At 41.1% G+C, this 26,895-nt stretch overlaps 2 protein-coding genes and 1 long non-coding RNA gene across 3 annotated transcripts in view; 1 reads left to right on the forward strand and 2 right to left on the reverse strand.

Moving 5' to 3' along the window:
- LOC143367127 (uncharacterized) overlaps positions 1–26,895 on the reverse strand; it is a 277,661-nt gene that overhangs the window by 113,797 nt on the left and 136,969 nt on the right. The gene's annotated exons all lie outside the window — the stretch shown is intronic.
- Positions 3,939–7,050, reverse strand: LOC143367225 (uncharacterized). Its single transcript, XM_076808851.1, has 5 exons — positions 6,760–7,050; positions 6,284–6,691; positions 5,955–6,056; positions 4,155–4,310; positions 3,939–3,998 (listed from the first exon to the last, which is right to left on the reverse strand). Exons 1-5 carry the CDS (start codon positions 7,048–7,050, stop codon positions 3,939–3,941), a joined length of 1,017 nt encoding a protein of 338 aa, XP_076664966.1.
- On the forward strand, positions 14,154–22,461 carry LOC143367046 (farnesol dehydrogenase-like). Its single transcript, XM_076808661.1, has 5 exons — positions 14,154–14,495; positions 18,237–18,363; positions 21,398–21,530; positions 22,043–22,186; positions 22,283–22,461. Exons 1-5 carry the CDS (start codon positions 14,201–14,203, stop codon positions 22,337–22,339), a joined length of 756 nt encoding a protein of 251 aa, XP_076664776.1. The 5' UTR covers positions 14,154–14,200; the 3' UTR covers positions 22,340–22,461.

A 26,895-nucleotide genomic window follows, 5' to 3' on the forward strand; every position in this document is an offset into this window, starting at 1 on the left:
CAAATCGATCACTTTTTGCACTCGATGTCAGGGATTTTGTTAAAAAAGTAATATTATAGAGGAAGGGATTTCAGTCATCACTTTGCTGGTTTTGAATTTTTTCAAGTTTTGCCTATTTTCATGAAACCGATCTGTACTTGTGAATTTTTATCTCGGAAACTCTTTATCGTATTGAATTCATTCTTTTTTCATTTTAATCTAGAAAGTGCGGGCTATTATAATACTCTTTTTTATATTGAAAGATTAATTTTGTAATTTTTAAAAATTATACCAAAGTTTTATTTCGCAAATTTCACGTACGAAATATTCTGCATTCGAACATGGAATTTTGGAAATTAACGTCAGCATGAGCTGTTATTAACCGATGAAGAGTTTCATTAACCCACTCTTGGCCAATGACATTCTTTTTGTGATGATCAGGTCTCTACATACTATCACCTTCTTTAATTGTTGATTATTTGTGAAAAAGATGCTTACATAATTTCACGTGATTCACAAAGTACATATTGCATTCTGATCAAAATCTCTAAAAATGTGATCGACTTGGCGTGGAGTGACTTGTAGATGAAGGAATCTATGCATACCTACGTGTATTTATTGTCTATCAATATTAGTTTTTATATTAAAACAAGTGTTTTCTACGAGCCGCGCCGAAGGGGGTGCTCGAAGCCAACGAAGCGGCGGGCATGCAACGGATAGTGAAAACTCTATAGTTTGATTTACGAGATTTGTGACTCGGGCGGAGCTGGCTTATTTGCGATGTTGCCGCTTATCCAGGCCCGTTGAGGATGTTTCTCCTGGATGGTATTCACCCTACCCCCTGCGTCTTGACCAATAGCATTCGACTGCTTAGTCGTGAGTCCTTACCGGTCATTGTTTGCTTTGTCGGGCATCTATCGCTATCCTTTTCGAGAGGGCCCAACCAACGTCTTTTCCATAGTGATAGATACCTGTGCCGAATCTTATTGGAGAAAGCATAAGGTACGTGTCACACAGAATGAATGCCGGACAACTTAAAGAATACACCCTCGTATACTTACGGGGTGTTTCACCTAACTTTATCTCCTGAAATATTTCTGCTATATTGAAAACTTCATTAAAATGTTTCCTACAAAAGTTACATTGTTTTGGGGGAGCCGACATATAGTAACAGTAGTTTTATTCTGTCGGGATTTTAATAGGAATTCAACGACCTACAACAAGAAGATCATTAAAGATGTTTTACAAAATTTTAAAAAGGCGAAGTTTAATCTCATTAACCCCTACCAACAGAATAAAACTATTATTACTATACGCCGGTACCCACAAAACTATGTAACTTTCGTAGGAAACATTTTTATGAAATTTTCAATGCAGCAGAAATATTTCAGGTGACAAAGTTAGGTGAAGCACCCTGTATAACAATGTATGGTATGCTATTTCATGTGATAAAAATAACTGTATTATAAATACTGGAATGTTAACAGTTATTTAAATAGTGTACAAAGGTTGAACCCAAATAATAAACAACCATTACCAGTTTACATTACGTTCTTATATTAAATAAAATGAAGAGAACCCCTCAGATAGCGACAAGTCGACATTGTTGCAGGTATAAAGTTTCTGCAACCGTCGATTAATCATAGAGTTTCACATAGTTCGTTTACTATTTTATTATTGTGTACTGTTCAAATAAGTGTCACATACAACTATAGGAATTTAATTTTTATTGCATAAACTAGCGCAACATGTATTGTCATATGAAGGTATATTCTTCAAGTAATACAGTATTTCCTCGTTAGCGACTCGATTTGGTGTACACGATACCGACTCTTCGCTATCCCCACCACTTTTGTCTCACTCTTGCCCGGCGAAAGCTGAAGCGAGATGGAACGAGAGCGAGCGAGAGGCACTGAAAGCGAGCGAGGACGGTACGAGACCGACGACGCGTTGATGTTTTGTCTCGCTCCGTCTTTCGGACGCCTGACATTCTGTCCTTTGCGCTTGCGACCATCGCGCACGCTCGCCGCGCACGCAGTGTTCCATCTCGCTCCCCCCTCCGGCCAGAAAGAAGCGAGAAACGAACACTCGGAATTAGGGTTCTGTTCACGATACCGACTCAACGCCGGTCCCGACCAGCGAGTCGCTAACGAGACAATACTGTACTACTAAAAGTCAACGAATTTTAAAAGCTAAAACTAAAGTTAATGTAAAACTAAGCACGACTGCATAATACTTCATTGTGGAATGGATGAAGGAACTGCCGCGGAAGGGAAGTTCCCGCCAAGATAGGAGAAACGCAGTTACGTTTGAAGATAGATAAAGACAACTGATCTGCCGCAAAACGTGGCAACGCCGCACGCAATCCGTAGCGTACCATTGCTTCCTCCTTAACCCACGCTTCGTCCGAGGGACCCGCCTCAGGTCTCAACTCTCGAAAATCAGACTATAGTAGTGTGCGTGTAGGCCTCGTACCCTTAAGGTGAAGTTCCACGGCGCGTGGCTCGCCGACTCGCCCGCGCCTAGTCAACTCGCCGAACCTGGGGGAGCCGAGCCGACTCGCCGAACCACGCGCCGTAGAACTACATCTTTAGGACCTAGGGGCACACTACTAGAGTTTTCCCAATGCGTTGCATGTCCGCTGCTTCATTGGCTTGGAGCACTCCCTTCCGCGCGGCTCGTAGAACACGCTATGGATGCTCGCGTCCTCGGACCGCCCATCTGGGCATCGCTGGCATAGGCTGAAATAACTGGCCCTCTTAGGAGCCCCAGTGGCAGCGATCACTGGGGCCCCCAAGAACCCCCCACCGCACACTACTACAGTTTTCCCTATACGTTGCGCATCCACGTTATCATTGGCTTTCGACCTCCCCTTCCGTGCGGCTCTGGTAAACATCATGGAGCCCAGGCTCCCAAATGACTCCAACTGGTCTTCGCTGTTCCAAGCAAAAGATTCCACCATTCGACTCCTTTCAGCAAAAGCTTCCGTTCCATTTTGATTCGACATGTTTCACAATGTAACATCGTCCGTTATTCCACCAAAAATGCAAACAGTGGCCAGTGATCTTACCTGAAGACGGTCGTACTGGGCCATGCAGTAAGTAGTCTGCACGACGATCTGAACGACGGGAAACAAGAGGCAGGTCGCCCTCGTGGCGTGGATGGCGTTGTTACAGTGCAGGCAGGACCCCGCACAGGTTCACCCCGACTCGTAACATCTAAAAACGGAGCACTTGAAAGTTGGTGGCTGTCGAAGAGTGCGGCCAATAGTAAGACCTATGCAGCGTTTAGTGAAGACCATAGCCTTCTCTGGCGTTACTTTCCCAAACATGATCGCGCAAAGTAAGGACTAGGACTAGAGGGACACTGAACGATACAAAAGACACGTTGGAAACTTGAATCATACGGTGGCCGAGTTACCAGAGCCTTCAACATTCTGTTCTCCCACGTCGCCGTATTAATTATACCTCGGTAAGTCTCCCTCAATTCCAGTGCCGAATATAATTCTCTCGCATCTTAAGATAATTTTCGGACGCTGTGTAGTGAACATACATAATTCACTATACTGGCACTGTAACACGTAACATCATGGATACCTTGTACCTTATAATTTCGTAACAGAATTTTACTAATCAACTTATCGTTCTCAAGTGCGGTGCACATGGTCATCTTAGCATAGGTAAATTCCAAAAAAGTAATAATAGGAAATCGTCTTGTTTCAAGAACTAGCACTACTGTACACCCAAGGAGAAATCATTTAATCTCTCATGGTTATTGAACAAGTCCTTCCATCATTAATCTTTTAACTAGACGTTTCTATTCCTTTTCCTTCATATTCGCTCCGCTCAAGCGTCAGATTATTTGGAAGGTACAAAACACAAAGTTTGCAGTAATATTGATTTTTTTTTCAACAAGGAGTACACTATATACAATGGGACAGAGTTTGGGACTACGTACGTTCAATCCACGTCCAACATAATGCGCATAGTGGTGAAGATTGAGAAGGCATGGGACAGGTACTGAAATGTTATTGACACTTCTATTATTACTATTATCTTTGAATGACAGTCGGCCATGCATGATATGAAACTATATAATGCGTTATGTTGAGTGTGATCGACGTATGAGTTCATGAAATCAGGCGATAGATATACTGTAGCACGACGATCCCTTACCGAACAGTAGTAACTCAACGTAAGCTCTGGCATGATGCCACTGACTGTAACAGTCACTGGTTGTTGATACGTCAACATGAGGACTATGTCCTTCTGCATGCTCAAAGCGTGATTATACCACTCCAATTCGTATGCACCTTGTGGAGCCATCACAGTCTACGAAACATAGAGCATCAGCCCAATTCCCTTAGCTCAGCGAAGCCCCGGTGGGCGGTCCGAGGACGCTATAGTCTGATTTTCGAGACTTGAGACCTGAGGCGTGTCCGTCGGACAGAGCGTGGTTAAGGAGGAACAAATGATAAGCTACGCCGCACGCAATCCGTAGCGTACCATTGGTTCCTCCTTAACCACGCTCCGTCCGAGGGACCGCCTCAGGTCTAAACTCGTGAAAATCAGACTATAGCATCCATAGCATCTTCTACGTGCTGAGTGGAAGAGGGTGCTCGAAGCAGAGGTGGGCAAAAAATTATTTCAAATTAAAAATTGAGGTCGCCTAAAAGACGAAAATTTTATTCGAGACTCATGAATAATACTAACCCGAGTCAATTTTTAATCGAAGCGCCCATGATTGAAATAATTCAATCATGGGAATTCAATCGTCGGCTATGATTGAACTACTTCAATCATGGAGATTCAATCATGATTGATCGAACAGGGTTCTCGTATTCCAGCGATGCTCCGATGGGCGGTCCGAGGACACGAGCATCCATAGCGTGTTCTACGAGCTGCGCGGAAGGGAGTGATCGAAGCCAATGAAGCATCTATTCTGTATATGCTTCCACGGGACAAGTCCACAGCTTTGGAGTACCTAGAGCAGATCTTACTGCTTATACCTCCAGGTGTTAGAACTGGTTAGCTGACCACTCCCACGGGGAGCTTAGAAAAACTCCCTTCCTCTTCCCAACAACAGGGGTAGAAGGGATGACCGTCCTCGTTAAGAGATAATGCCTCATTTAGTTCGTTCCGGACGAGGATCACCCACAAACCGTCTAGAACTTATCAGTGAGGGCCACGCGAAGGCAGAGCAAATGAAGCAGCGGGCATGCAACGGATAGGGAAAACTCTAGTAATGTGCGTGTAGGCTTGTATCCTTAATGTGAACACTACTAGACTTTTCCTTATCCGTGGCATGCCCGCCGCTTCATTGGCTTCTAGCACCCCCTTCCGCGCGACTCGTAGAAAACGCTATGGATGCTCGCGTCCTGGGACCGCCCATCGGGGCATCGCTGTCGCATTCAATCATACTTTAGTCGATTGAAGCTCGACTAACCTTGCCGAGCCTTGAGACTCGCGAAAGCCTTAAGGCGCGTATAGACGTTGCCAGTTTGCAGCGCGAGGCACGCTTCGCGCAGTGGAAAGTCTCTGGAGACTATCTCGACATGGTCACTTTGCAAAGGAGCACTACGCACTGGCCCACACTAGTCGTTGATCATTGTTTTCTATCAAATGTATATAAGGGAACTCGACATTTTGCAAAGTCGATTTTCTCGAATTTGGAGAGAAAGCGCACCTTAATGCTTTGGGAAATTAAAGTCCGAGTGAAGACCTTCACGTAAACTAAGTATAAACAATTTCTTAAGTTTGCCAGTCCTGAAGGTCTCCGTGTTAGCTTATTAAATCATTACGGGCCAAGCATTAAAATAAAGACTCTAGAATTTCCCCTAGACTTCTAGCATTTGCCCCAATCAAAAGATTTGAAATTTAATGTTGCATTTATGCATCAGCTGTTGGTGGGTTAAGGGAGGAAATGTAGGTGTATACTTTTCAAACAAATAAACCAGCCACAGGTGCACAACTCACCATATCCTTCATGTAATCAGCTGGCCACGCGTACATGAATATCTCCAAGAGTATAGTGAAGAATACGAATATGTTTTGCACCTTCGATATCATTGGTTGCTTCTAATCAGAAAGTTCCTGCACCATGATTTGCTTAAATTCAGGGTTCAATGAAATAGCGTTACTCACCACAAGCAAGCCGATGCAACAAAGGGTGACACTGACCATACCCAACACTACTACGCAAATGACACTTAAGCGGAAACAGGAAACCACTTGGCGGGCATATCTATAACAAAATTACAGAAATCGTAAACTACGGAACACCACACTACGCAATACTGTCTTTACCTCCTTAGATGCATCTGCTTTTTAATACACTTGATCAGCATGGGAGTATTCGATGTCGCCTTCAATTCCAACATCAGACACTCGAATCGAGCAGAACTGAACCAAAGGAAAAGCGCGCCGAACGCGCTTTGCGCCAGGGCCGCGCCGCACTGAAGGCCGGAGATGTTGTGATGTAAGTAAATGATCACCCACACGTGCAGGGGCTCAGTCGAGAACGGATATTCACCCTCTACCGGAAATGGCCGAGGCAAAAGGATTGGGGAAAGCAGGTAAGTAATTATGCACAAGTAGAACCAAACTATCGCGCTCCCATACAGTACACAGCACTGGTCCACGTATTTTTGAAAAACTTCCCTCTCGAGTGTTGAGGCATTCTTGACGCAGGCAATCATTTCCTCGATTATGTGCTATAACGAGACGTGAGACAACAGAACTGTCTACCTAGGATTACCGAGCTACTCTGTAGATGACTTACCTGAATCTTCTCATACCAAATCAGAGAGACGGCGGCGTGGAAGCCGAACTGGAACGTGGAAACACTTGCGACGATGCATCTGGTTAAAACACCGGTGTCGTGCCGACTGACGTACGCCGCGCCGTACAGGGGCATAAGGAGCAATATGGCGCTGACTACCGTGCAGCCTTGCAGGATCTTGAACGTAAGAGTTCGACGTTTGCTTGCCGTTGATGGAAGCGGCCACACCACTCCCCAAAATACGCTTTTACGGATAAACTGGATCGCTTCCTCCGGCGTTACTTTGTTCATCGCCAGTTAGGGTAAATAATTCTTCCTATTCAACTCGCAAGTTTATCGCGCTAGACTGTGGTTTGTCGACAGCTGGAATACCAATGCGACCCTATAAAAGCTCCTGACGATTCACAGACCTCCTCTTTTTGTACAATGGACACGCAATGCGTGACTTCCACTCTCACTTAGTAGATCCAGCAACTCTAACTTAGTTAGTTCCCAGGTGGTGTTACTCGCGGTTCTTTTTCATCCCCCAATCGCAATAATTTATTGGTTTCAATTATGGATCGTTAGGGTGCGTGTTACTAGCCAGGTGCTAGGGCTACTGAACGCCTAGACGAGAACTTTCCAAGAAACACACCAACACATAAAGCAGCTTACTTAATATAATACATGTGTACTGGGAACATATACATATGCGCAGTCGTCGTGTTTCGCTAAGTGCTTTCCCTCTAGGAGGTTTTAATCGACGTCGGCAGTTTCCACCACTACTTTGTACAGATACTGGAAGCACGAAGGATTATTCGATGACAGTGAAATTGAGCGTCTGTAAGAACGAGCGCGATAGGTCTGGGTTAGGAACATTCTAGCTTTCGGTGTATAGAAATTGATAGACTACCGTTGTGTAATAAGATAGACAACATTTCGGCAAAATACCCCTAATACCAATGGTTCCGAGCTTTTGAGACTTCAATATCATACAAGAAATCTTTTTCTGCTGTCTTAACATCCTTGTGGTACCAGTTCGTGTTATAAACAACCGCAGCAGTTTCTTTGCCCTGATGCAATAGGGTGGAAACGAAGGTGAAAGCAGAGTAAATGAAATAAGAGATATGGAGATAGTTTATCTCCACGCTGGGGCTGAACACTACGAGGGCGAACACAAACTATCATGGGTAATAGTTTCATCTGTTACGTTTTTTTAAAAATTCTCAGAACTCGTAATTCTTGTAGTACTCTTCATACCTCATACAGGAGAAAGAGATTATAATACTGACAGTGACCAGGTTAAAATTGCCGAAAATCACGGCTATATTTGTCGTTGCTATACAGTAGCCAACGCTACAAATTCCCCTTGTGTATCTGAAATTCAACAAAGCGACTTTAACTTGATGCCAAAACATCTCGCTTATATTCCCTTTTCGGAGATACAAATATCATTTTTCTATCACGTCACATAAATACAGTCTTATAGACGGCGACGACCGACGACAATGGACAAGAATACGGGGACTCCCAATATATTAAAGTTTGTTTCATTGACCTAGATACCTCTTACTGGGTATTTTTCGGGCAGCAAATTGCGAGTCAGTCACGATTGCGTCTAAGTAGAACTACTTATAGTTTCATTTTCCAGAGTTGGGACCATGGGCGGAGCTGGCTTATTTGCGATGTTGCCGCTTATCCAGGCCCGTTAAGGATGTTTCTCCTGGATGGTATTCACCCTACTCCCTGCGTCTTGACCAATACCTTTCGCCTGCTTAGTCGTGAGTCCTTGCCGGTCATTACCAGACCTTTCTATTGTTTGCTTTGTCGGGCATCTATCGCTATCCTTTTCGAGAGGACCCAACCAACGTCGTTTCCATAGTGGCAGATACCTGTGCCGAATCTTATTGGAGAATGCGGAAGGTACGTGTCACACAACATGAATGGCGGACAACTTAAAGAATACACCCTCGTATACTTACGGGGTGTTTCACCTAACTTTATCTCCTGAAATATTTCTGCTATATTGAAAACTTCATTAAAATGTGTCCTACAAATGTTACATTGTTTTGTGAAAGCTGACGTATAGTAACATTAGTTTTATTTTGTCGGGAGGGATTAATGAGATACAAAGGCCAATTTTAATAGGAATTCAACGACCTACAACAAGAAGATCATTAAATATTTGTTACAAAACTTAAAAAAAACGAAGTTTCATCTCATTAACCCCTCCCAACAGAATAAAACTATTGTTACTATACGCCGGTACCCGCAAAACTATGTAACTTTTGTAGGAAACATTTTTATGAAATTTTCAATCCAGCAGTAATATTTCAGGTGACAAAGTTAGGTGAAGCACCCTGTATAGCAATGTATGGTATGCTATTTCATGCGATAAAAAAGAATGTATTATAGGGTAACTTCGGTATAGTTCGACCACCGAGAGAGTCCGGCCAGTGTTGATATTTTAAGATTGACGGAAGAGAGGGCACTGTGTGTCATTGATACAAAAGAAATGGATACACTTTTTGTTGATCTTGCATTGAACATTGTCACAAATCCACATTTAAATTATAAGGAATACTTAAGACTTTATGCGAGTCTGAAAGTTTTTAGACCAAGTCACAGTGCTGATGATATTTGAAAGACAGGTAAGTTTATTTACACTATTCCTATATTGGGGGATAAAATATGCAAAACACTACAGTGTACACCCCAACAATACGTATGTATTCGTTTTTAATTTCTTTTGACAAGGTGGTCGATCACTCCCTTGATTATGGGATAGTCCGACCACATTAATGCGGGACAGTCCCACCACATTAGTTAAGTATACAGCGTGCCTGAAAAAGTGTAACTATCTTGAAAAATATGAATGTTACGAAAAATTGTTTCAGACGAAAGTTGTAGGATGTCAAGGGGGACATAGCATGCTCGTATTTTTTATTTCTTATTTTCGTTTCCTAAACACTACCTACATGTGTCCTTTTTACTGTAAACCCATCTTCAGATTCAGGGAGCGAATATTCCATTCTTCAAGATAGTGATATGTCGTTAAAATACTGGGATGAAAACGAATGCGTGGGATGCGGAGACAACTATTTCGAAATCTGCAAAAGCGACGATTGGATTAAATGTGTGCGCTGCAGCCGTTGGTTTCATGATAATCGAATTGAGGGGGTAGTGGACTATTTCACCTTAAAAAAAATCGATATTTTTTATTTTACTGCTTCTGAAAGTCTTATCCTTTACGAACATTTTAAACAAATGTTCATGAAAAAATTCAATTAATTGTCGAAGTTATAGCAGCGAACAGTGTACCGCCGAGTAACCGCGCGATAAAGGTAACACCCCGAACTTCGAAGCCGGTTTTCTCGAAACACCATTTTCAGAAACGGTGTACATCATAACTTTTAAACGAATGAATATTTTCACTTAAAATTTTAAATGAAGCTGTAGAATTCCATTCTCTATCGTGTTTAAATTCCGCATCAATATTGGATGTTTGTAAAACATTTTATAACTGATTAAAGACGATTTTTTCCCGTAAAAATGTGGCAAGAAAATTGATTGGTGTGTAACTTCCACAATTTTTGTTCAAATTCATCGGCAAGTTTCCACACTGTAGATATTTCTGTATAAAATAATCACCTCAAAGCATTTTGCTTTCAGATGATTGGTTCACCTGAATCGATGTACACCACTTGCAGCGGCGCGCCGCACGGGACTATCTTTACCGATTAATAACTTCGACAATTTTATACATTCTGACGATTTTTTGTTGTTGTAAATACTCGCAAACATGCCCACAATAGATTGTCAAAAGCACGACTACAACCATTGTTTGGTATCAAAGTAATTTAGCGTCAAAGAAAGAACCCCTTAACGAAAGAAGGCGCCTTGGGACCGTGGCCAGAATTGGCGACGTTGCCGATACTCCATGCTCGCGATTGGTGCTTCCCCTACGCGGCTCCCTACTCCTTGGCCAATGACTTTCGACTACTTAGCTGTGGGCCTAGAGCAGCGCCGTTGAGGAGTTGCCCGACAGGGCAACTGGTCAGACAGCCCGAGGCAAACACTTGCTGGCGGCGGGCAAGACACGCCTCCCCGGGCAATACGTTACAGATGCCAGGATGAACAAGGACCGTGCCTGCCTACTATAGTTTGCAAAAATGTTGACGAGCAGAAACTTGGTGGTCCGATCGAGTGTATCCTCATAGGCCCACGGTTCCCTAACACAGTGGTAGAGGTAAGGCACACGTATTGTCCCTATTGGCCGACGCGTCACGTCACAAATCGGTCAGCAGCACCGCGTGACGAAGAGAACGAGGGATGCAGCGTGTGCCGCTAAGAACCTACGAGTGGGGAATTGGGGAGTTCCGCGGCAGAGAGTGGGGCGGTGCGCGCGAGGTAGCCCCCTTGCCCAGCTCAGCATCCGAGCGTCAACATTTTTGCAAACCACAGTACGCATCTCCGAGCCTGTACTCCCGCCACAACCATTCCTCCCCACTCCGCTGTAACGATAGCTGACGTCACTGCCCGGAACTTTACCCACAGTGTTTGCCCTTGGGCAATGGCGGCTGCCCTTGCCCTGAAAACGGTAGCCTGACCGGCGCTGGCCTAGAGTAATCGTTGTTCTTGTCGGGTGTATATTGCTCTCCTCTTCCACAGGGTGAACCCAAAGTCCTTGCCATAGAGATTTGACAGTGTGTCGAATCTTATTGGCTATTGCAGCACGCAGCATGCAGAATGTATGGCGGACAAGTCGAGGAATACAGACTCATGGGATTCTTAATCTATCTAGCGTCGTTCCACGACAAATCGATCACTTTTTACACTCGATGACAGGGATTTTGTTCAAACTGAAATATTAGAAAGGGATTACAATCATCACTTTGCTGGTTTTGAATTGGTTCAATTTTTGCCCATTTTCATGAAACCGAGCTGTACTTGTGTATTTTTAGCTCGGAAACTCTTTATCTTATTGAATTCATTTTTTTTTTCATTTTAATCTAGAAAGTGCTGCCAATTCGAATAATAATTTTTTAGATTGAAAAATTTATTTTGTAATTTTGAAAATTATGACCAAAGTTTTACTTTGCAAACTAGAAGGTCGCTTATTTCTAAATCTAAAAAAATATGCCCGTATTTCTTCAAATAGGTTTACAATTTCGAAACTTTATTCTGAAACAATAATCCTTCTCGATTAAAATAAAAGAAAATTAACCCAATATCGTTGATAGTTTTCGGGATAAAAATTCGTAAGTACAGCATCTTTTCACGAATACATGCAGAAATCGCACAATTCAAAGTCCTATATTTTGTAACCAAGTTCAAAACCCGTTAAAACCTTTCCAGAATTTCACGTGATTCACAAAATACATATTGCATTCTGATCAAAGTCTCTAAAAATGTGATCGATTTGGCGTGGAGTGACTTGTAGATGAAGGAATCTGTTTTATCGAGCGAGTGAGAGAGACACAGTTGCGCTTGGAGATAGAAAGAGACGTTCGATCTGCTATACAACGTGGCAACGTCGCACGAAGTACGGAGCAGGCATTGGGTCACTCTCGAGCCACGCGCGCCGGCCTACGCGCCGCCTAGGCGCCTTCTTTAGTTAATTCGACTATAGTTTTATACGTTTATTGGCATTATGTGGCTTAGTGTAAGGTTGTCAACTTTGCGGACGTTTGTGGGTGTTAGTACGAAACCAGATGCATAAAAGATTTATAAAATGTATTACGGTTTCGACACTAGACATGATCTGTAAACCTTCAATAATGACCAGTGCGTACAGTAATAATAAACTGGTATAAAAGTACAGTTAGCAGTGGACAACGCGAACGCGACGCGCTGTGCAATGTGATTGCTCAGTGCGTTGCGACAGAGAAAATACTGAGAAAACCGTATTGGCACGAGTTGGCAGCCAATTCTTTTTATTTATAAACAGAAAGCTTTGCTGATTTTAATGACGCCAAAACAAGTACTCGCTCGGAAGTATAACAAAATGATTAATGAATTATTGGTCATCTTCAAGCATCAGTAATTACAAAAAGATAGGTAATAAAAAAGTAAAGATCATTTCAAAGTGTAGTACATACCTACCTGAAAGGCTTGTGTAAGAAACAAATTGACACAAATTGTTTACGACATACAAAACTGACTATTTAGCGAACGGTGTTTCAGAGACTGATCAAGAGAGAAACGTGTACTATGAAAACTCTTCATGAGTGAATAAATGAAAAAAAAATATTGGCACATTGTTCTTCATACATTCAACTATTTCAGAAAACAAAAATTGTTCAGTTTGAACAAATTTTTCAAATCGGGTTTTGGCCAGCTTTTACGGCCATATTCCAGGATAACCATTCATTTCATTCTAAATTAAGTTCCATAAAACAATTTCAAAACAAATACTGCGTTATTTGTTCTACATTTACTTCTACAAGATCAAAGACACAAATTTACATCGTGCGTTGAACAACGTGTTTGGCTAGTTGTGACGTAACGGAGGAGCAACTGAAGAGTCATCGTTAATCATTTCTGGCGAGAAGCCATAAAAGACATTGTTGGTCCGCTGAGTAATCTCTGTACTCTTATGCCCGATATCTTCACCTCCGTCTAAAGTCCCGGTCAGTGAACGACGAATTGGATACTATCAGGTGGCACTCGTCGACCAGTTGGATGCTATCATGTGGCAGTTATGTGCAGTGGCGGATTTAAGAATAAAAATTAAAAAAATTAAAAAACCCGACTGCTTAAAAAAACATTAAAAAAATAAATTTTTAATTTAATTTTCTTATTAATTTAATTTTTTAATGTTTTTTATTAATTTAATATTTTTAATGTTTTTTAAGCAGTCGGGGTTTTTAATTTTTTAAATTTTTATTTAATTTTTTTTTAATGTTTTTCTATTTTTTTATATCCTATAACATTCGGAACGTCAAGACAATTCTAAAGACACCTCATTTGTCCAAATCGGTGTATCCGTACAGACTCTAGAGCGTAACATGGACATACATACATAGCCTGATAAACACAATACCCTCCTTCGCGTGCCGCAGTCGGGTAAAAAAGGCTCGGGTGGCAAACGTTCTGAGGGGCCCATTTCTTCGGGAAAATGAAAAGATAGTTTACTAAAACCGGGCCAAGTGTAATAGTACGAAAAAAGAAATGTAGTATTTGGATACCTATACCTACTCATAATTTTTTTTTGGAGACGGGGCCCTGCTCAGAGAGGCGGCAACTGCTCATCAGCCGCCCTGTTAAATCCGTCACTGGTTATATGGAACATAACACTAACTGGAATATTACTGAAGGTGAAAAAAATTAGCCGTTAGTCACATAACGCATTCAACTATAATTGGTTAGATTAGGCCGTTGAGCAAGAGACTGAAGTTACTGTATGAAGTAGCCGGCAGGTTATGCTGACATATCAGTCTGTAAAGAAGTGTCGCGGACGATGGATCGTTGGAATCAAAAAGTAGCAATCGTGACGGGCGCGAGCTCTGGGATCGGTGCAGCGACCGCTAAAACTCTTGTAAATCATGGTGTTATAGTAGTTGGTATAGCGAGGAGATTGGACAGGCTTCAGGAACTAACCGCGACACTTGGCAAGGGCAAATTCTACCCCGTCCAATGCGATATGAGGAAAGAGGAGGATATCCTGAAAGTGTTTCAATACGTTGAAAAAGAATTAGGCGGCGCTGATATTCTTATAAACAACGCTGGAGTCTTCACACAAATGCCAATCATTGGTAAGTACCTGATTTTTCTTCTAATCATTACCTCATTTCTGTGGCTTTCAAAGTAACGATTGATTGAACTCAAAATCGTAGAAAATAAAGAAGATATATACAGGAGGTTCACACTGACAGTTCGCGTCATTTTTTAGCCGGTTGCAATAATGTAACAAAAGAAGCTGGTAACAATAATGTATCAAGTGGGCAACGTAAGGAAATCCCAAACATTTCGAAAATATGTCGCATAGAAAGATCTGGGTGGCAGTAAGTTTTTTAAATGGAACCATCTGATTTTGTTTGATAATATTGCAGGGAACGTTAAGAGGAATTACACGAGCATACTAATGCACTACTTTTAATAGTAAATTCTATATTATTTTTAATAAAAGTGTTACGTAATAATACTCATTAAGTTACTTAATGTCCTCTACAATAATCTACAAAAAAAATCATATGGTTCCATTTGTAAAATTAGATATGACCTTGATTTTGCTATGAAAAACAGTGTTTTCAAAACTTTTGGTTGCTATATGTTGTTCACTTGAGGCAGATCAATTTTTGTTCGCAACATTTTTCTCGCGGTATCGCAAATAGATAAAACGTCGCGAGGACCGTTATAGAGAAAGATCTAACACTTGTTGAGTATATGAAGTGAACTGGGCATAGATATCAGTTTCACAGTTCAGTGCCGTCAGGGAATAGATACGTGAAAAGTAACAGTAATAAAAACCCCCGATAAACATGACTCATGTATGAAAGAAGCTAATTCCCATTAATTCTCGAAAATATTAAAAATGTTCAAGTGCAAAGATTGTGAAATCAACTTTGCTAATTCCAATTGTATACAAATCAATTCAGTGCTCAGATTTTCAGCTTCGGTTTTAAGTAATTAGCGGGCCGTATGAAGATCATTTTACGATCGCAGATAATAAAAACTTGGTAGAGACTAATTTAAACGAATCAAAGTCAGTAGTAGATTAAGAGAGATGCGGATCTTTTTTTTTTATACAACGGCCCGCTAATTACTTAAAACCGAAGCTGAAAATCTGAGCACTGAATTGATTTGTATACAATTGGAATTAGCAAAGTTGATTTCACAATCTTTGCATCTGAACTTTTTTAATTTTTTCGAGAATTAAGGGGAATTAGCTTCTTTCATACATGAGTCATGTTTGTGGGGGGTTGGGGGAATTTATCAATTTTTTCTTATATACAGCTAAATCTAACGTAGAAGTACAAATAATACTCTTTTTTGTCCTCGAATTTTTCATGTATTTTAAGGGGGTAGGGCAGAGGAGTGACATTATGAGATTTCTGGAAAAAGGTTTCCGTCTGTTGATTCTGCTTTCGAAAGGCGACATCTACTGGCATCAAGTAGAGAAGTAAAACGAAAATGGCGACATCTACTGGCGTCAAGTACTAGCGCCACGTGACGTCTGACTGTCTCGTAAAAAAAGTATCATTTTGATAACTATTAAATTCAGAATAATTTTTTTATCTTTTAGAAAAACAGCTTGAAACATTAAGTAAAATGACTAATGGGTTAAAAAAAAGCTATTCGCTGGATCATGTTAAAACACCGGAACTATGTCTAAGATAAGATAATAAGGCCAAAATAGCTGCGGGGTACCCATTTCGCTAGCATTCGTGTATAGAGACATGGTCGCTCACAAGGGAACACTGCGAACCCGGACTCACCAATTGGAACGCAACTTTGTTGGTTTTTAGAGTGACTCAAAACAAGAACAACGGTGTGTCTCATTCGGGCCCCATCGCCCTTTAAGGGGGCGAAAACTAACCTCAAAGTCAAATTGGCACTTTCACTTTTTCGCGCATAACTCTCAAAGTACAACAGACAGAAAAAAATGTTTCAAACAAAAGTTTAATGGCACAATAAGCGCCACAAACTTCCGTTAATAAAATTTTGAAAAGAGTTAAAAAAAATATATAACTAACGAAAAAAACTCTTCAAAAATTTGTTAACGGAAGTTTGTAGCGCTTATTGCACCATTAAAATTTTGTTTGAAACATTTTTTTTTGTCTGCTGTACTTTGAGAGTTTTGAGCGAAAAAGTGGAAGTGCCAATTTGACTTTGAAGTTAGTTTTCACCCCCTTAAAGGGCGATAGGGCCCAAATGAAAGAGACCGTTGTTCTTGTTTTGAGTCACTCTAAAAACCCACAAACTTGCGTTCCAATCGGTGAGTCCGGGTTTGCGGTGTTCCCTTGTCAGTGTGCCTATGGATAGAGAGGGAAGGGGAATTAGCGTCCAGACGCAACCGCGTCTGTTGACATTACGGGATTCGATAACAGCACGAAATCATCAACTATAGCTTATTTTTGCGTGGGAATGTATATACACTCAATCGTTTTTAAAATGATGTCAGGCTGATAATAGTTTATCGTTTGCAACTGCACGTCTGATTCTGCACCTTTTGCAAGTTGCAATGCTGTTAATGCAACACCTACCTAAGCACAATATTAGATGTGGTTCATCATTGAATAACGATAACATATTTTAAGGAAATTATTTAGAATACATAAAGTTTATCAACTGAAGCTAACACTGGAAATCTCTTAATGCCATCGACTTATGCCTTGCATTCTATGGATAATAAAACATGGAGAATTTCAAAATTTGTAATCATTTTCATGTTTTAGTCGTAGGTATATTTAATTTGTTCAGTTTCTTCGATTAATTACCCTAAGGAAAACTCTGGAACTCTGCTAAAAAATATACAAAGCGACATATACCATGGCCCCGAAAGCTCAACCGATTTTGAGTGGCAAAATGAGTAGTATCCCGTATCACTATTTCTCTTATTATCACTCATTTTATCTTATAATGAAAAGAGGTGCCGTGACAGTTGTAATGTTATCATAAACACACATGATCGATACGGATTAGCCGAACAGTGAAGAAGATGACTGCAACTTTTTCCCACCCGTGACGCCACCAGCACACGTGTAAAACAATATGTAACTACCCACTTCATACATTCCACAAATGAAAAATTCGCGCGCAAACTATTCACACATGCGCACTCATGCAAAACCGCAGTACATGCGCTAGTGGCGCCTTCTGCGCCGAGCGTTGCGTCATCTTCCTCATTGCTTCTTCATACCACAGGGTAACTCCATGTTCACTCAGCTCGCAAACACAAGTTTCCTTGGGAGCAAAGCAAAATAAATGATAACGCATGCGCGTAAAGTCTTTTTCCCTTGGCAGAAAAGTAGAAAACGCGAATACGTCTGAAATAGACCATTTTGCTCCCGCCCAGTAAGCGTAAAAAAACACCCATTTTCATGCTGGTGTTGAGAAAAAATATTACCATGTTGATTACATATATCCCTACTAGAGTGCTACATATTTGGTTCATTCATATGATTATCCTCTAGTTATTTTGACCAGTGTATTTATATTGTGTCTAATACAATACTTTTGGCATTAAGGTGCTACACATAGAACTAAACAATAAAATGCATTGCATATTTATTCGTTCACTGGATTCCCTACGTTAAAATGGAAGGTCCCACGTCGCGTAATTTAACTTCTTACTTAGTTTCACTCATCCTTAAATTATGATAATATTCAAAGATTTATTATATAATGTTCTTACTATTAATTTTTTCCCAATATGTCCTTATCCCGCAAAATCTCCGAAAATTAGAAAATAGATTGTATGTACATTTAGTTTTTCGAAGCTGTAGTATGAGACGACTTATAATGTATAATGTATATATTACATTATGTTATAGACTCGCCAACTGAGGAATACCTTAAAATACTAGAAACCAATTTACTAGGTCCAACAATTTGTGCCCGAGAATTTTCACAGTCCATCAGGAAGCGTAATGTGCCCGGACATATAATCAATATTAGCAGGTATGTCATTTTTTTATATATGTATACGTAACATAGATACGAAGTATCAACAATATAGTTTAAACAACTGACTATATTGTTCGATCGTATTGAAATATTTTTAGTTATTTTTTAGTCTTACCCTTATAAATGAAACTTGAAAAATTTATATTTACATTAATTCTTTTTGCCAATTTCAATTGACTTCTCATAACGGGCGGATCCAGAAGGGGCGATAGGGGCGATCACCCCTGCCTAAGATTAACAAAATGTAAAAATATTAGATGACATTCTCAGGGCCGCATTTATACTTTTGGAGGCCCTAGGCACAACATCAGCATAAGGGCTCAAAAGATCAATTATATTTCTACGATTCTGTGAAATATGTAGATATCGGGAACAGAATAGCTATTACCCCAGTAGTTGTTTTGCCTCGTTGGTGACACGCCTCGGTATATGAATTTTCTGCAATACAGCAGTTCCTGTTGGTTTTATATTCTAAAGGAAGAGCGATGGATTCCAACTGAAACCGGAAGGCCTCACAAACTTTTCAGCTGCCTCTAGTTTTTACATTTTGAATTTAATATTTAATAAGAAGCACATTACTTTGCAACTATCACTACAGTGTTTTGTATATTCTTGTTTGTGTGGATATGACGTCATAGAAAGTGAGGCCTAAAGTCGTTTTCAGATATATTGGCCGGTGAGTTTCGTGAGGGGTATTCTCCCACCACACCGCTTGCCTGCCTCGGTGCTCCTTTTCTCTACGTTCTCACTCTCTCTCGGGCTAGTGAGGTATACACGCAACGAAGCATCCCCATCACTTTCTCATTTCTTTCTTGCTCTCGTTCCACCTCGCTCTCGTTCCATCTCGCTCTCGCCTTCGCAGAACAAGAGCGAGTCAGAAGTGGTGGGGACAGCGCCAAGCTCCTGACGTGTAGGCCAAACCGAGTTCTTAACGTAAAAGTACATACATCAGAATAGGTGTGCGTTAGGTCCGAAAAAAATCAGGAGCTTTATTGGTCAGAACATTGATTCTTTCTCGATAGCTTCATCTCGTATTGGTTTACGCACAGCTTCGTAACGCACACAACTACTACGCTAAGAATAAACAACAGCCACACGGCTTCGTTCAGGCGGAGTCGAGCAGCGTTGCCGTTACCCCACCATACCCTTCAGGGGCCCAGGCAACTGCAACTGCCACTCCACGATCGTCAGATTTAGGTGGATTTAGACTTTAGGTTCGGCGAGTCGGCATGGCGAGCGCGAGAACTTCGAGTGGAACTTCACCTTAAGGGTACGAGCCTACACGCACGCTACTATACTGAATCCATCCTAAGAAAAACCCTAACGTTCATACCGTTTTGTGACCGATCTGCGCAGCCCCCCACTATTGCTTACGGGCCCGACGCAGACGATTGTTTGTAGCGCTTTACCTGCCGGGTTCCCTGCTTCTCCAAGGGCGGGACGTGACCGATGTCAGTGTCAACACTGCAGGTTGCGGAACGGTTGACAGAGAGGTAACAGGCGGTAAGACGGAGAAAAACGTAGGCGGTTAAGTGGGGAGTCGGACCAATCAGCGCCTCCTCAGAATCATCTCTGCGCGAATGAGGTTTTCCTTAGGATGGAACAACTATAGAGTTTTCCCTATTCGTTGCATGTCCGCCACTTCGTTGGTTTCGAGCACCCCCTTCCGGGCGGCTCGTAGAAATGCTATGGATGCCTGCATCCTCGGACCGCCAATCGGGGCATCCCTACACTGGGGAGAATGAAAATAAGTATTATCAATGGATTGGGCAGTAGTTCACAATGCAAATATACGCAAGCAAACGCAACTTTATTCGGTCTATCTTTAACTATACATGTGTTAGTATAGGATGTGTTTGGACGTATTTTCATCAGGAATAACTCGCCAATTCTCTAGACTCTAGACCGACTCTTATATCTAATTAAGCATGCAAAATTGTCATGTGTGTATAACGCAGCCCACGCACAAGCTTTATGGCGACTGGTTATTAGTCACTAGTTCAAGATAAATGAAGGTAATAATGGGATTCAAATCATCTTGACTTAAAGCTCGGAACTTAAGAGATCCCAAAACGTTTTGCAAGACCCTTTTGCTTTTGTAGTCACGTACAATCTTGGAAATTTTATAGTTTTAACGGTCCTGAGTCTTTAATTTTTTGAGTTTCCAATGTTTAGTGTCTTGCTTTTGCTTTGCTTCGTTTTGATCACTCTAATTTGTAAGCTTATCACCAACAAACTCTTCAGTATCATTACTGTATATCTAGAAGCATGGTTTGAGCTTGCAAGTCTGAATATTTTCTTGGCTTTCAGACTTATCTAAAAATATCGTTCACTTGAATTGTGCAAAAAATTGACTACCTGAAAGACCCATTAATAGAATAAGCCTTATGGAGATAGTATGTACTGGCTGTTATGCTACCGTGCTCACTGGTGGGAAACCCACCGTGTTTTGAAACAAGGACGGGGGTTCTGTCTCGTAACATCTAGTATAGCCGTCTTGGCCCAAAAGGGGCGCGCTCTTCCTCAGGCTTTCGCCTATACGAGCATTTGGCTTGCAAGGTGGTATTAGCTGTACATAACTAGCGACCCCGCCAGGGCCGGGCCGGAAAAAGCAGAGAAGGACCACGCTTGACTCCACGGCGTCCACTGTAGGAATTTTTCTCTCTGAGCAGGATGCCAGGTCACGAAGAATATAATACATTCGCAACCAGACTAAGTCCCTGGCTATCTTCTGCTCTTCTGTTTCGTAACAAGGTGATCGCTATTCCCTCCACTTCTTCTGTTGGTGCCGCGGCGAATGAGCGACAGGAAACTGATTGCGTCTGCCATCACATTTCGCCCCCTTCGTGGCAGATCGTTCTTTATGGTCACTTCGATCGAAGATCATTGCTGGACCCAATTCGTGATCTAGTAACGAGGCATTGCTGTATGAAATGAAAACAATCAAATTTGAAGGAATTAAGTTTAAATATCTAACTCTACAATGTTTGAAATCATCATTATATCCATGCACGCCCTCAATTTACAGCATAGCTGGACTCTTTGCGGAAGCCATAGAGATACCAATTGGATTGTACGGTGCTAGTAAATATGGTCTGAGAGCTTTGGGTACGGAACTCCGTCATGAAATGATGCAAGCCAAATTACCTATTAAAATTACGGTAAGACTTAATGTACTAGTGAAATTGTTATCTCAATGTCTTAAAATGTCATTTATCAATATAATGACTGATACAGTGTCGTCTCACAGTCTATATACATGATATACATGTCCGGGGTGCCCCCCTCCCATTTTTATTTGCATATGACCAAGCAGTATGACATCCCTACTTAGTGTAGCACAATAAAAAACTTTGCTAAATATGTGTTTTCTGCAATATATTTGAAGAGTTTATTTTTCGAGTATTCATTGTAATACAACATTCTACGATGTCCAGGATAATGTCTTTGAATGTCCTTTTTTCCAAACGGATCGTGTCAAGAGCCCGATTGTACTAATTTATCGTGACCCTTTTTGTACGTAAGACGTAAAATTACAAATTTATATTTAATGTTACATAATACTCAATGATAATTTAACGAAAACATTTTTAATATATAATTTTGTATAGGTAATTTTGTATCTACAAAAACCAAACGATAAGATTTTTATAATGTGTTTACGTTTCAATAGAACATCAGTCCGGGAGCGGTACGCACAGAAATAATGTCAAGATTCATTATGACTGAAGACCAGCTCAAGAAACTGAATCCTTTAGAAGAGAATGACATCGCTGATGCGGTGGTTTATGCGTTAGGAACGCCAGAACGTGTAGAGGTAAGCACAAATAAACGTGTTACGTTGCATTACGGAAAGCAGGCAATTCGTGACATATATGTACGCATATGTATACGATCTCAACATTTCTTTCAGATCCATGAGGTCACAGTTACAGGAAAAAATGGAGCAGTCGCTGTTACACAAGAATGAATCAATACAATTATAAACAATATTTTTGTTGAAGGTTATAATTGGATATGACGATAAAAAATTTGCAGTCCATTTGAAAAAATAAAATTGACTTCCACATCCGATCTATCCCTGTAAAGAAACTAGTTTCACCGTGTTTTGTGTCTCTTACAACCAAAGAACTTCTATAAATGAAATTTTCGCTTATTACTTGAAATAATATATATTTGAGGTGAACCGAGTTAGTGGGACACCCTGTATAACACAGCTTCTATACTTTTCTTGGTAATTCCGGCAGATTTACCTGTGTTAATGCTAGAAACACATTATGTTTCACGCACCCACCGCTCGAAAATCGGAGAGGGCGCTCGAAAACCAGTGGTTGTTTCAGAATATCGGTACTTCAGAACGCTGACACAGAAGACAATAGAGTGAAAGGTCTAGTCTATACCTAGTCTGTGGTGATAGGTCTATCCTATACTTCGTCGATGCTATCACAGACGAGGTATAGAATAGACCTATCAAGCAATGTATTTTTGTGTCGCCGGTTTAGGGGGTCCTAGGACCCCCTTGCCATTTTAGTGTCGCATGCAACGTTACCGGTGAAGTCTCAAAACAGATTGTAACGCTACGCGTGGTAGGAACTAGAATTAAGCACGAGTAAAACTAGCTTATGTTTTGAGAGTCAATGCCCGCGATTTACAAATGTTTCTGTTAGAGTAACAATTTAAAAATCGTCTTATGAACATATTTCGTTCAACGGAAAAGAACGGAGGAAGAAAATAAAACGATATCACATTCGTCTTTTAACCTTGCTGTCCTATTCCGGTTTATTTAACGCAAAACAAATTTATTTAACAAACAAATTTATATAAACAACAACATTATTTGTGGAAGACATGCTTTCATGATGTAACGTGGAATACCTCGCAAAGGGATTGTAACTTTGTATATTTCAATAAAATGCTGAAGCAGAGAGGACTTTAAAAATTGTGAAAAACTCAACAGTTCCAGTATCTCGCTGAAATATTCCAACTTGCACTTATTCTTCCATCTTAACACTATATTCGTATTCTGGGGTTCGGTAGGAACAATCGAACAACATTTTAAGTTACATATTTTATTCTTACATTCTACCATAGTATTGCAAGTTAAAGAAATTCTTATATACGACTAGAATATTTGACAATCGCAGCCATCGGCTCGGTTCTCACCGATTACCAGGTCTCACCGCGAGGAGGTTGCTGCGCTTGGAGACCCGTAGAGAGATAGATGGAATCAAAGTTCCATCGATCTCCCTGTACATGAAGCCTACTAAACCAAAGAGATGGATGGAAACAAAGTTCCATCGATCCCTTCGGTTTAGATATAGAATCTAGGGAACTGCCAAGCAATCACTCGATTAAAAGAAATTCAGGAAAGAAGGAAAGGCGAAGGGTAAGCATGAAACAAGTATTGGACGGCGCAGTTCCTACCACCCTGCTGTCCAAGTCGAAAGGGAAAAGCGCTCGGCGCCTCCCAGACGATTCCTGTTGCTCTGACCTGACTCAAGCCGTCTAACACGGAGATTGGGTAATCGAACCGAGTGACTTACGCAGGCAGTGTACCAAAAGGTGCACCCCCTACGCCCGAAACTTTTCCCTTTGGACAAGAACACCAAGGGATGAAACTGATCCACCCATACCGATTCCATGCTCAGTCACTTGCTTCCGCAAACGGAAGCAGCGGTAACCTCCTCATCACAGATGAGGAGCCAATAAACGAACAACAAAGTTAATGATTTAGTGACTGCTTGGCAATTTTATATGGGACCTTAAATACTTCATACTATAATAAATTAGCCTAGGCTTCCTTAGATGTCTTCTTTCACTGTCACTTTGCACGATCACTTTTCACTATCACTTTTCACTAGTTTCTTTTTAAATATATCGTGTTATTAACTCCATTCCCCGAGTAACGGTGAACCTGAAAAGCTGAAACAATCAATTACTATATGTTAGTAACGGTGTGGTCGGCCTGGAAAGAAATTAAGGAAAAGTTTATTGAGTTGGAGACGATCGAGATAATTTCGACCAACAGCAGAGCACGCACGAGCATGCAAAACCACCGCAGAGATAAGTACTTGAAGGAAAGAGCAGAGAATGTAGACCCATCGATGAGATGCATGACAGAGTGACAGAAGTCACAAAAAACCATCGAAGACATAGACGAGATGAAATGAATCAGGGAAAACCATCGAAGACATCGACGAGATGATATGAATCAGGGAAAACCATCGAAGACATCGACGAGATGAAATGAATCAGAGAAAACCATCGAAGACATCGACGAGATGAAATAAATCATTTAAACCCATCGAAGAAATGCATCAAATAAAATAAAGCATGCAAACCCATCGAAGAAATACACAAAATAGAACGACTCGCGCAAAATTCTCGAAAGTATGCATGGAAATAGGACAGATGATGGAAAACGACCGAAGAAATCAGATTTGACATTCGCAAAACAATAAAATTTTAAATGACTTACCGAACCCCAAAATTTCATCAGCACCAAGCGAATAAACGAACCCAGGCCAGAGGGGCGAGAGGCTGGCGGAAGAACCAGGGTTGAAATCCTGACCAGGTCCCCAGCAAGTTCAGCAGCTCCGGGGGGAGGGGGAGGAAGAACCAGGTCCCCAGGAAGTCCAGTGGATCCAGGTGGCTCGGCAGCTCCAGGGTACCCGGAGGTCCTTCAAGTCCGGAGGACCGACGACGACTGAGTACATGAAGATCTGTGAGCTCCTTATGTAGACTTCGAGGAATGATGTCCCACGATCAAAACAAGGTCGACGGTTAGTTACAATTGCGAAATCCAGCGAATTCTTCGGCAAAAATGGATTTTCGGCTAAAATATCCATTCCAGTGGCTATTGCTGTGACAAATAATGTTAACAACATTTACACTAACCGCCCAGTATAAATTATTATTAACTATAATCGATAGAACTCGAGATATCAAGCAATTTGTAACATTTGGCCTTGGATTTGCAAATGATTTTCTGCGCCAACTGAATTCTCTTTTATTCTCAATGTTTAATCGTTCGATACATTAATGTTAATGCTTATACATACCACGTAGTATTATTTATAATGTATAAATACGTTTTAGTTGAACTTAGTGTAAGTGAATATTTGCAGGAATATTTGGAGAAATATGAGTGAGATACTTGTTTCTCCCCCTTAGTTACTAACATCGGCGAAGTATAGGCTAAAACGATAGACCTATCACCTTATGGGAATTCGCGTTCGCATCACTAACACGTAGAGGCACGGTACTCTATGAAACACTTTTTGGCAGGCACAGGCACTGACTCTACAATCGCGTTGCACACGATTACAAAATCATTTTCTGTTTTTAAACATGCTTCAGTTTCTGAAAAAGTCTTCTAAGTAACGGGTATATCTCAATGGAATCCTGTTAAATTAAAAGGCCTCCCACATGGTCCAGTAATCGATGAAATTGATGCGCGAATTGAGAAATCACGAGATAATATGCACTATGCCATGCACACACTTCACTGAACCGATGAATTTCTCAGGGCTAGACAAACTTTTATTTCACAATGCGGGTTTCAAAAGTAACTCGATTTGCAGTTGCATCCATGCACCACAAGACACTCATGCATCATGCAACTTTCTGCGAGACTTTTAAAATTAGATTTTACTGTAAATTTCAGTGTTGGCGGTAAACTAATATTAGGGGCAAACGGAATCCAATTATTATTACTTCACTGGAATGATTAAACAGTGCATTAGAAACTTGTGGGAATATCAGTAACAGCGTGAATTTTTAATACTTTTTTCGGCGCACGATACGTGAAAGGGTTCGCAAGGGTACGCAAAGTGCTAATAAACAATGTCATCTTGCAATTTATAGGTTGCACGGGCTTTGAAGAAATGCCATTTCTGAACGCCATAGTGTCTTGATCCACGAAATGGATTTTCGGAGAGAAATCCGCGTGAGTCGTTGACCAACCGAGCCAAAGCATACCGTAACAAAAGCCTACCCTCTTATGTCAAACTCTCTCTCTAAACAAGTCACACGTATACAAGTACGCAACACCTTTCAGCATTTCAACACATTTCAGAGTAGTTGCTGAGTTGGACGCTGTTCATGAACAGAGGTCGCTAAATTCAGTCCTGAAATTATGGGTCGGTAACACAGATTGGGTGGCGACACGAAGTCCCATAAGGTGATGGGTCTATTCTATACCTCGTCTGTGATGCTATCTCTTTGGAGCGCATACCTACCTACCGGCCAGTGGTCATAGAAGGTCTCTTGCTTACGAGCAGTCTCACAATGGGGAAGCTGACTGCAGCTTCTTCCCACCCGTGACGCCACCAGCAAATGTGCCATTTGTCATCGGTGGGATTTGGATTTATTCACTCAATCGCTAATAACCTTGTCATTTTTCGGTCGATTTACTTCTGGTTGGTGTTACTTATTGCGCAAAAGTATCGCCTTTACGCATATGAAGAGAAACCGGACGTTTTTTTATCGGTTTCTATTTTTCCCTGAAGAGGTAAAAAAAATTAA

The sequence above is a fragment of the Andrena cerasifolii genome, chromosome 3, assembly GCF_050908995.1.
Source record: "Andrena cerasifolii isolate SP2316 chromosome 3, iyAndCera1_principal, whole genome shotgun sequence".
Lineage (NCBI taxonomy): Eukaryota > Metazoa > Arthropoda > Insecta > Hymenoptera > Andrenidae > Andrena > Andrena cerasifolii.